At 37.2% G+C, this 12,465-nt stretch overlaps 1 protein-coding gene across 15 annotated transcripts in view; it reads right to left on the bottom strand.

Moving 5' to 3' along the window:
• Positions 1–12,465, bottom strand: part of LOC140341364 (galactoside alpha-(1,2)-fucosyltransferase 2-like) — a 149,249-nt gene that overhangs the window by 13,420 nt on the left and 123,364 nt on the right. Inside the window, exon 2 of one of the 15 annotated variants that reach the window (XM_072427051.1) lies at positions 6,752–6,810. The exons of the other annotated variants lie outside the window; for them this stretch is intronic. Within the exon in view, the coding sequence (XP_072283152.1) occupies positions 6,752–6,810 (59 nt within the window). The remainder of the gene's footprint in view (positions 1–6,751; positions 6,811–12,465) is intronic. 15 annotated transcript variants of the gene reach the window in all.

The raw sequence follows: 12,465 nt of genomic DNA, 5'->3' as shown, positions 1-12,465 counted from the left end.
GGGTTCCACAAAACCCTGGTTGAGAAACACTGACAGATAATTTCTACAATCAGCAGAACTAGTACACATGCTAAACATCAGGACTGTGCATAAATAGACCCCGAACAAAGCAATTATTTCATATTATCCAAATTCCTATTGGTTAAATGAGAAATAGTTTGTTCCCCATACACTGTTAAAGTACAGTCCCAGCCCATTCACCCTAGCCACCTGCCCCAAGCTTTATATTTTAGTTTTCTTGCTACTTCGGTCACACTTCCTGTTTAACGGTGACAACATTCACTGCACTGTATCTATGGAAGAGCAGCATTGTCACCATAGGCTCTTTAAATTGTATCATATCTCTTTATCTCTGTTGTATACATCTCACCCCCTCCTTATCTGCATGATGAAGTGAAGATTTTAATACTGGGATAGCTGGGAAGTGTAATAAACTTTGCAATTCCAAGTTACAAGTGGCCAGAGTTTTGGCAAGACAACAAAAGGTTTATTGGTGTACTGCTAAGCCTGAAGTCAATTAACCATTTGGCAGAATTCGCTGTTAACAAAATGAGAATACATTGTTAAACTATTTGAATAATAATAAGTTAAGATGAAAAATGTGTTTTCCTATTACTAAAGGTGCGTACACACTTCCAATTTTTATCGTTCCAATCGAACGACGAACGATCGATTGGGCAAAAAATCGTTCGTAAAAAAGTAACCAACGACGCCGACGAACGAGGAAAATTGTTGGAAACGAACGACCGGACCGGCGGATCGGATTGGACGACGATCGTTGAACATCGTTCGTGTGTACGGTCGTTCGTTGATCGTCCACGTTCAGAGCATGCGTGATGAACGAACGTCCGTTCACTTTCCTGTCGTGCACATAGTTCCTCTATCGCTTAAACGATCGTATCTATTGTGTGTACAATATCTACGAACGATCGTGTCGTTACCTCTATGTGCAGGATCGGTGCTATACGATCGTTCATATATATCGTGCAGGAACGTTCGTCGTTCGTTTTCCGACGATAATAATTGGAAGTGTGTACGTAGCTTTACATATCTAATTTGTACCAGCCAGGTGGAAAGTGTACTTTGGTAATGTGATAAGCTTAATTATGTACGGCTGCACACGGAAGCATAAACCTGTATCGGGTAACTACCGGTATATTCTCAATTGCATAAGTAATAAAAAAGTCAGAGTTGTGTTCTTTCTTTAAAGGAAGGAATGTCACAGCATGTCACATCTTGTTCCTGTGATGTAAAGCAACAATTTGTGCTAGCAATAGCATAAGGGCTTATATCAACAAACTTTTAGCTGTATTTAACAAGTATTTGAAATGCAGATTAAACACAGATCATCAAATTCCCTTGACTTAACATCACACATGGCTCTTCGGGAGCTACATCTGACCTGCTTTGTGCTGCATTTCTTTGTATGTAGTATGTGATATTAAGGTGCTTTAGAACTGTTGGCAAAGCTGGTTAACTGCAACCTTTTCTTGTTAAACGCTGCATTTGCAATTTGAGCGTTTGAATGCCAACAAAATGACAAAACTTCTGTTTTTATAAAGGAAGTTACTCTTGCTTGCATTTGATTTGCAGCATCTAGCTGTTATTTGCCCTTTTAATTTCTATGGAAGTATAAGGGTATATTTATTTTTGCATACATGGCTTCTGCATTTTGACTTGGTCTTTGTAAAATGATGGACAGGTGTACAATGTCATGTGTTGTTGTTCATCTAATGTTGTTTTTACCTAGTTTTAGACTTTGCTAAGGACTGTCCCTGGCAATGTGGTACCACTGTATAGAACATATGTTCTGTCAATGTGGGCGCAGATAGTGAAGTGGTTTCCTTGGTAGTACCAATGTATGCTTGTACTTTTACTTTTATTTTCAGCAATTTTTGGGGGAAAGCAGTCAGCCAATGATATGATAAATAAGTTCTGCCTGAGGGGATATGAATGTATGGTGTGGTTACTAGTAGCAGACATAATAAAGTGGAATCCCTGGCAATATGGTTACCAGGTTAGAGTGGCTAGTGTGGGAAGTAGCATTGAAATAGAGAAGAATCCCTGGACGTGCAAGTTTTTTGCTAGAGGACACTTAGTGAATGAATGAACTTAGTACCACAGGATCAGTTAAAGGAAAATTATTACTAGGCTTCACCGACATCACAAGTCACATGGCACCCTGGGACAATGAATACCAGCCCTATAGATTTTGTTAAATATAATATTAACTAGTTCTCTTTTTGTACTAGCCAGGATGGTAAAATACTACCGGGGTGGCAATCCTACTTTCAGGTCTCACTGCATGGATAGGAGAGGGTTTAAACCCCTGTTTTTCCATCTGCATCACCAACACCAAGAAAATTTGGTGGTTGACTATGATTGGTGAATACAGCATTTTTAAATACTAGATTTAGTTTATAGAGATCCAAACATTAATCCAAAGAGCAGGGGTATTTGGGTCATTAAGAATGACAGTCCCTTCAAATCCAGGACATATGGGAACTCTGATATTCAGCTATAATACATGCATGTAGGCATGAAGGGGCTACAAAGACGATACAAAAGATGAAACAAATCATTGAAAAAGCTATATCAAGTATTTTACTATACTTTACAAACAATTGTTTATAATGCACAGCTCTTAAACAAGCTGAATGGCATTCCAATAGGTAGCACTCTTGCCTTGCACTCTTGCCTTTGCAGCACTAGTTCCCAGGTTCGAATCATGGCCAGAACACTATCTGCATGGAGTTTGCAGGTTCTCCCTGTGTCTGCGTGAGTTTCCTCCCACATCCCAAAAAAATGCAGTAAGGTTAATTGGCTTCCCCTCAAAATTGACCTTAGACTACATTAATGATATATGACTATGGTAGGGACATTAAATTGTGAGCTCCTTTGAGGGACAGTTAGTGACCCAACCATTACCTTTGTACTGCGCTGCGTAATATGATGGCGCTATATAAATACTGTCTAATAACAATCACAATAATCAAATATACATTAAACACTTGTGGTTTGATAAATAACAGACTAATTAAACAGCCAAGTGCAATGGGTATATAGAACATCATTCATTTTTAGTGCATGGGGAATGCAGTTTGGCAGTTGTTTGTTGTCAGAAATGTGCTGGCAGATTTATTAAGTGAATAGCATCTATTCCTTGCACCACTGCAGACCCGAGTACAATTCCAGTGAGGGAAACTGTGTGCAGATTAACTGCCATCTGACCAAATTATCTTAATAAAAAAATCATGTATGTGTTTGTATGACTATAGGAAGTACATGACTATAAACACTGCATGATTGTAAAAGTTGGTTTCTTAGAATATAAAGAGCTAGAGTTTCATTTTTATTGTTACTGAGAAAAAGGAAGTTGATTTGTTTGTTCTGTTAAAATTGAAATTCATACATGGGCCTCATTTTTTAACAACATATGTACACTTCCCAACTGTCCCTATTTTGGAACTATCCCTCTTTCTTTTTCAGTTGTCTCTTTGGGGGGGGGGGGGGACACCCCTATAAAAATGTATACTTTTGCTATTAGAAAGTGTTTCCTCCAGCATTTAAATATTTCAAACATAAAACAAATGTAGTTTTGACAAAGCACTTCTTGGTTTACAAATCCTTTTTTTCATAAAGTGTTTAGGTTTTGCAAAATGGGGTCATAGTAAGGGTATGTCATTTACTACCTTTTTTAAGCTAAAAAATGTCCCACTTCCTTATGTACAAAATTTAGGAAGTGTGCATAGGGCACTGATGTTATATAGCTTTTACACTTACTTGAAACTTAGGATAATAAAAGAAAATATTATTGCAATTAATGAAAATGCACAAACTACAGTACCCAAAGTCGTCACATTTTAGTTCAGTGTAAGATTCTAAACAGTCACTGTGAGTTGCTATCGTTTTCACACTTTCCAGTGTTCATTGTGTATCATTTAGTAACCTGACCTCTGTATAGGAAGTGGTAGACCAGAGTATAGAACTTGAGTGGATTGTTTCTTCAAACTAATTCTAGATCTTCTGTAGAATAATGAAGTTGTTTTTCAACTCAAATGGACTTTTTAGATCCAAAACTTACACTTGAACAATAAAATAAAATCAATACATAAACTTTATTCACAAACAAAATGGAATAAATATATATTTTCACAAAGATCATTTCATGTGAGTCTACATATCACCACCAAAGGCACATAAATTCTTTCTTTCTTTCCCAATCTCAATTATTCTCACCTTTCAATTAATTTATTTTATCTTCGTCAGGAATGTGAGCTAATATATGGTTAAAAATCTGGTAATGAATACACGAGTATATTACTCATTACTGCAACAACTGCCTGTATGGCTTTATGGGATGATGGCAAATATACGATAGATGCTTGACTATCATATATTTGAACATCATCCCATAAAGACATAAAAAGAGCTTTTTGCAAGTTCTGAGTGAGTAATTGGTAAGTTTATTTCAATCTAGTTGAGCTGGTTGTGCACATGTAGTTATTTATGTGTATGTTTATTGCCAGATTTTCACCATATATTATCTCACCCTATGAAACGCATTGAGAAATGAGAATAATTGGGATATAAAGAATTTGTTTGCCTTGGGTGGTGATATGTAGACACACTTGGGATGAGCTTTGTGAAACTTTGTCTTATTGTATTTAGGAATAAAATTTATGTATTTTATCTTTATTGACCATGTGTATGTTTTGTAGGTCAAAAGTCCCTTTGCATTGTAAATCAATTTATTAATTTTTTAGAGCTTAAAAGTCCCTTTGCTTTGCAAAAAAATTTAATTACTTTTTTTAGGATGTGATACAAACTTATAGGTCCCAATGCTACAGTATTTTTTCCCCTATGATCTTCTGTGGAATAAAGAAAAGACCCCTTGGAGGACAGGCAAAGCTAGGAGGTCTCTGAAAAATGATGTCTTTTAATACATTTGGTAATAATGGTGGGGAACAGGAAGTTTTTTGATAAATTCATATAAAAAGATAATAGAAAATAATTAAAAGAGAACTACAAACCGGAAGCAAGCCATTTGCACACCAAGCAATAATGTTTACAAATATATTAGCCTTCTGATATAGGTAATAAAGGCTTTTATCATAAACATATCACTTTATGGATAATATATTTAGCAATAAAATCTAAAATAACAAGTATACATTGTGCAGCCACAATCCAATTAATTGTCCTTCTGACATTTGCAGCCATAGCAAAATAAAAACTAAAGCAGTTAATGTAAAGGGGACATATTGGCACACATTGACCTATGCATTTCTTCCGTTGCTAGTGAACTTTGCTATGTATGCATTAGTAAGACGCCAGCTCACCAACAGCCAATCACCTGGAAACCATGCTCAGACAAGGCTTTTATTTGCAAATTGAGGTCTGTCTTCCAAATCCGCCTTCCAAGCTTTGGTTGCTATTTACTTAAATTATCTATAAAAGTATTTGCAGAATATGTACTGCCTTAGTAATAGCAACACCAAAACAGTCAGGACAATATGCAGGTAAAATTCCCTGGACCTAGAATAGAAACATACTCTGTGTTGAATCTCTCACGTTTTATAACCCCTATCTAGTTTTTTCATCTTTGCAGAGTGTAGCAGACCCAAGTCCCCTACAGTTACACCTGCTCTGCTCATTGCAGAACTCAATTGTCAACTGCACGATCCAGTCCAGCTCTATTATTGCTATTTAACCTTGAAAGCTATGTACACATGATAGATAATTGTGTGAAAATCAAGCATGGGTACAGCTGTCTCCATAATTGTTTTCTAAAGTGGTAGAGCACTAAATGACAACCATCTTTTCCTTTGGAGGAGCACGCAACTGGATATTTTCTGCTCATTCTCCAGCCTCCACTAATATGGAACTGAACAGTGCTCTTTTATTCTACTTTCACTGGAATCATTATGAAAGATCGTTTCTGGCAATAGAAATTTGACGTTTATATAAAGCTTTAGGGCTTGTTCTCAATAATGTGTTGCATTACTCATGCATTTCCATGTGAAAATGCATGTGTCTTGCAAAGCGCTGCATGTGTTGGTGCCATCCAATTATTAATTTTTTATTATTACACAGTGTTTATATAGCTCTGACATATTACGCAGCGCTGTACAAAGTCCATAGTCATGTCATTAATTGTCCCCAAACACACCATAGAATTGCACTACTATGCAGCCATACTTAGAATGCAGCAAGTTTTTGTGTGGCATGTCTTGTTCAATTCAAAGGGCTGCTGATCACAACACATTGCAACACAAACTGCATCAATCCGTGTATTTAATAAAAAGCACTCTATTGCTATGATGGGAATGAGCCTTTTTTTTCCTTTATACTGTCTCAGTGTTTTTATTTGCATCAGCTACCCAGATAAAACTTTTCAAGTGCATGATAGGGTGTTGATGAGCGTTGTGCTAGGAAGGTGTTTGACTGTCATTAGGAATTATGAAAATGCAGTGCACCAAAACCTGTTGCCATAATGAATTTGTTTCCATAACAGTGGAACCTAATAGTGGGAATTTTTCTTTACTCCTTCATCCTTGCTTTTTTTGTCCTTTTTACCATTTATATGGATACATTTGTTTGTTTTTTTGTTTTTTTTGTATTGTTGCATTAAAAAGATACACAAAAATCAAAAAGAAAATCAGTGTAGTTCATTTGTAAAAACTTTGCTTTGATTTCTACCAGAAACACAGTCTTAGCATTATTATTAAGGGAATAAATCAAACAATACCATTTGCACTTTTCTTAGAAGAGAAGATGGTAGAACCATATGTCAGCTTGGTTTTCAGTCTGAAGAAAAATTATATTATGTTATAATGCTGATGAACACATGACAATGTTCCATGTTCACATGCCTTTTAACTCCAACCACACTAGATGATCCCACTAATGTGCTATTTCCTCTTTTTACTGTAGCATGCTATGTGCACCATGATCACCACCCCAAAAAGTGGTAAGTGATAGATAAGCACAAGACTGCCTACTGAAATTCTAAATTTTTTTTTGTAAATATTTAAATTCTTGTTTAGGTAGAATATGCAAATCTGTTGGTTTCTCAATGCACCTACATGTAAATTAAAGCTGCCAGTGTGAATGTACATGGAGAAAAATGGTCTTATCAGATCAACAGTAAACTGCCAAGGAAAATTTTTAATGATTTTCTTTTTTATGTTTGATAGTTAAGAATTGTCCTAGACCAAGGTTTAAAGAATATTGAACAAAAATATTCATGCATGACCTCAAGGTAATTAGTATTTTTAGAAAGACATCAATGACACCCTTATTTGTTATAAGGGGTTCTGTTAAGGGTGTTTCTAGACACTCAAATTTAATGTGTGCTATGGTAGATCTTTAGGCAAAGCCTTTTGTTTATTTTCTAGATCAGTGTATTCCAACCAGGGTTCCATAGAACCCTAAGGTTCCTCCAATGCAATGAATCATGTGTGCCAGTCACATAAGTCACCACGAGCATCAAAACCTTTCCTGGCTATCTGTAAGGGTGGCATTCTTCACTGTGACCGCCACACTATTGTACTTTGAGCTGTGGGTATTGTCATTTTTTTCAAGGGTTTCCTAAGACCTAAAAGTTTATTCAAGAGTTCCTTCATATTGGAAAGTTTGAGAAAGGCTGCACTAGATTGTGAGCTTGCTAGGACAGGGTCCTCCCTCTAGCATTTCTTGTCTTTACTGTACTTGCTTTATCAAATCAGCATGTGTTTCTGGATGTGATTACATATATCTCTACATTACCTTTGTGTGTATGTTTGTATTGCTGATTGTACATGCATCATGTATGTATTTATGTTACCTGCTATTGTGTATATTTTATATTGCCATGGAAGATGATGGTGCTGTAATAAAATCAAAATGATTTTGAAAAGTTTACACTTTCTGCCAATTTTTTTTTTTTTTTGCTGTTCTTATTGAGTAAACCCCCCTGTTTGTACTGATGACCTTTTTGTTAAACAGAAAGAAAAGTGGTGAAATGAAGAATAATGAGTAAGATGAAATCATCCACTGTGTGAAAGCAGTAGTATGCAGAGGTCTGATAACTTAGACATGATGATTCATACATTTAGCTTCACAATCAGTTCACTGCTGAATGCTTCCCTCTGACACAGAAACAAGTATGATAGATTACACTGTTCCATACAGAGCATGTTGGGTGTTTTTCTGAGATTAAGGGACTGGTTTTCTTTCTGAAGAATAGAAATAGCAAAGCTTTAAATATTACTGTTTTGATGCACCTGGAAAGTATTTTGCAGTTGGGCGCAAATCTTTTTTAAAAAATTTAAAAAATAAAATCTAATTGACTACTACTCCAGTATTTCCAGTAACTTGTTTTTATATTCATAACTACTTGAACTACTTTGATTTGTGGTTTCTTTCTGACAACCAACTGTATCATATTCATTTCACTGCAACATTTAGCAAAGAATATGGAAACTGAACTACATTGTATCATAAAGTACAAGAAGTTCCAAAACTCACTTATTTGTAATACCTCAGCCAGCTAAGTATTCAGTACAAGTGCTTAGAAGAAGAGCTGAACAAAGTTCTTAAGTTTTTCTTTCAAATGGTGCACACATCCCCTTATGATGTTACTGACACTTTGCAGACCCAGCATAGATAAATCTGAAGGCAAAGTTAAGCTACATACACAGGTTAGATTTCTGTCACAATCTTTTGTGATTCTTTCCAATGTCAGTATAACAAAAAATCACTGTATACACAGCACTGTTCATTTCTATGGTGGGGGGAAGGGAATGCAAGCATATTACCCCATTTTGGCTTCCTTATAGAAAGAAACTGTAGTCTTCCCTGGTTGCTTCTTTAGTAATCCACCACAGCAGACTGTTTGATTTGTTTTTTTGCATGAGATGAACAGCAATTATCTTGCATGTTTATGTAGTTTTAGATAAAGCTAAAGGGGGCACCTTCTTTAGCCTTCCAATTACAGTAGCACATTTATCAATGATCCAGACTGTAACATGAAGTGTCAATGCACAATATCAAGTAGTTTGAGCTCCCTAAGTGAAGCAATAAATAACATTTATAAATGTAATAATTCCTAACCAGCACAAAGGTAACTTTTTTCCTAAACTGCTCCTGAAAAATAGCAGTGTGCTTCCAGCGTTGACTCCCAGGATATCCTTTTCTGCAGAGTGAGTTCAGCTAAGACAATGCTATCTCCAACTGCTTTTCAGGAATTGTAGGATATTTGGATAATGATGCCACTATTGTGCTGCTCACTCTTCTCCTTGGTGGAGAGAAAACTGAACTGCTTCTTCATTGTTTCTGTAGATCTGTATTTTCTGCGCCTTATCCTATTCATTAACCCACCAATCATCAGATCACCAGTCATTATCAGACTGGGCAGCTCTGAATTGGCAGCAATCCCCTGCACCTCCACAGAGATTCAGTGCAGGACAAGGCATGGCAAGACCGTAATGGGTAAAAGGCCAGCCATAGGGAGTTAATGGGCAACACTGATGACTTGTCCTTTGCCATATGCTTGTCTTTTTTAGTTTCCTAAACTTTCAGCTGTCTACCTATTTTGCTCTTGCATTGACACTCTGTCTCGCTGACCTGAAACAAAGACTACAAGAAGCCATATTGACAGTTTGTAGGCTTTGTAGCAAAAAAGGCGATTTTATGAAAAACCATGAATCCGAGCAAATTATAGATTTGTGGTGCTTTAATAAATTTAATATTATTCTACCTGAATGGGAAAATATATTTAATGACAGCAGCCAAGCCTGACAATTCCAGAAACCAAATGCAGATATATCATCACATGTATTTTTTGTCTCTTACATATAGGCTAGTGCAGGGGTCGGCAACCTTTACTATCAAAAGAGCCATTTTGCTCCCTCTTCCACTAAGGAAAAACATAACAGAGCTTATACATTTTTAAAAGTTTTACACTTTTTTATTTTACCTGTTACAACAACAAAATGCAACCAACAGAAGTGCAGTGCAATAAAGAAGTGCAATACATTTTAACACTGAACTATGCCCCTAGAAGCTGGAGGCTTCTAACGTAACAGGGTAGATTTTCTTGATGGGCAGAGTTCTTTATGTTCTGACCATGGCCTAGCAATGAAATTTTAGGGGATGTTAGCCACACGTGTCCCACAGTTGCACCTCTAATTTTGTTCACCTGTACCCTGCATTCCCGGGAAAATGGGGTTCAGGTGCCAGAAGCCTCCAGCAATGTGTATCAGGGTATATTTTTTTCATAGGCAGAGTTTATGTTCTGACATTTCTGGTTTTGTGACAGGTAGGTATAAATTTGGGGTTCGCACCTCCTTGCTATGTAAGTGGCCTGGGGGGTCCATAATTTGTAGGTTTAATTTTGGGCTTCTAGACACACTTACTTTTAAAACAGCAACCCTGATGTTCAATTTGAACTTTTTTTTATAATTATGAGCCCAATATTTTGAAAGTTGTTAAAGGTGGGGAGATGAAATTTGGGGTACTGCTAGCTATGAAAATCTCCTGTGTTAGTCGGTAGGACATACTGTTTAGGAGATATGGAGGTTTGTACTGGGAGAGATGTAAGGCTGCAGAACATGACACAGCTGTGAAACTCCCCTGATGATGATGTCATTGTACACTCCCCCTGGTAGATTTATTTCACCGGTGGAATCTCACTCCTCCGCAGTGTCTACTGGAGGAAGGGGATCCCCCATCAGGGATCTCCTGTCAGCGGCCGAAGGGAGCCACAACAAGGAGGCTGAAAAGCAGCATGCGGCTCCTGAGCCACGGGTTGCAGACCCCTGGGCTAGTATAATAAAAGTAATGTGGGAATGTAATACATGCAGATATATTACTTAACATATTCCTTGATTAGACACCATCCAGGTTTAGAAAGCAAAATCTATTCCTCAGGTAGCATTGTTAAGTCAAGCTTGATACCTGTGGATAAGCTTTATATTCTGGGCTATGTTTACACAATGCTTTGGAAAAGATTTCTTTAACATCATTTGCTATTTGCTAGCAAACATTTTGAATCCTGGACCAGATCCATTCCAGGTTTGCTGGATCACCCAGCTTCAAGGCTTCATGTTGTTATCAAAATGTTTCTAGCAAATTTGTAAAATTACTTCCAAGCAAAAATAAAACCCAACCTATCCTTTCCATTCAAACCTCCCTTCCACTTTTCTCCATTTTTAACAAACCCCCCATAATCCTCTTTTATTGGAGTCTGCTATAGGCCCCCCCAGTGCTAAGGAAGAAATAGAGTATCAACTACTAGCACAGATAGAAAGGGCTGTAAATATGGCAATGTTTAAGTAATGGGAGATTTAAACTGCTCTGATATTGGATGGACAAATGGAAAGACAGGTATAGCAAAAGGGCGGAAATGTATTAACTTAATGAAAGATAATTTCATGTTACAGTTTATAGAAGCCCCAACTAGAAATGATACTCTGCTGGACCTAGTTTTTTCTAACAACGCAGAGCTTATAACAAACGTGCATATAAAATAGAATCTGGGTACTTTGGACTGGAAGACAATATTGTCCTCAAAGAACACATAACAGAAATGGGAATGTTTCAAGTCTGTTCTACAAAAGCACACTGAAAAATATATTTCAATGGGTAATAGGTTTACCCAAAGGCTAAAATTAAAACTGATGTTGCTCACAGCTGATGTTAAAAAAGCCATAAAGAATAAGAAAAGGCCATTTCAAATATATAAAAATGAAGGATCACCTTCATCATTTGAAAACTATATAGAATATAACAAAAAATGTAAAAATCGGATAATGTGCAAAACTTCAAAATGAAACACAGATTGCATAGGAAAGTAAGGCAAACCTCCCAAAAATGTTTAAATCTATTAACAGAAAAAAAGATTAGATCTGAGCATGTAGGCCCTTTGAAGGATGTCTCTGGGTTGGCAACTTGGGATAAAGAAAATGTTGATTTTTTTAAACACTATTTTTTTAGCTCTGTGTACACAAAGGAAAATGGCAGAGCTGACGTTCAAATTGCTTATAGCAATATCACTGCCTTAAATAAGCCACAATGGTTTAAAATTGACATGATTTGAGAAACAGTTGGGCAAAAGTAAGGTTGACAAAGCGCCAGGATCTGATGAATAACATCCACGCGTCCTCAAAGAGCTGAGCTCAGTTATTTAACCCCCCCTAGCGGTATTCCCGAGTGTGACTCCGGGTGGGAAAAATTGCAAAAAGCGGTAACCCCGAGTCACACTCCGGGTAACTTTGTGGGTCCCTCTTACCTCAGCCCCGCGCTCCAGCGGCGATCGCACGATCCCGCTGTGATGGCGGGGCGGTTCTCCGTCGGGGGGCGTGGCTGGGCGGGAAATTTAAAAGCAGATTACGGAGTAATCTGCTTTTTAATACCGCCCGGGTCCCCACCACCCCCGCTGCACGCATCTGCAGTTAGATGCGATGCACCATGCAGGATTTC

This window comes from Pyxicephalus adspersus, chromosome 11 (assembly GCF_032062135.1).
Source record: "Pyxicephalus adspersus chromosome 11, UCB_Pads_2.0, whole genome shotgun sequence".
NCBI lineage: Eukaryota > Metazoa > Chordata > Amphibia > Anura > Pyxicephalidae > Pyxicephalus > Pyxicephalus adspersus.
The sequence above is the reverse complement of the archived record's forward strand: the minus strand, read 5'-3'. Positions and strand labels throughout refer to the sequence as shown.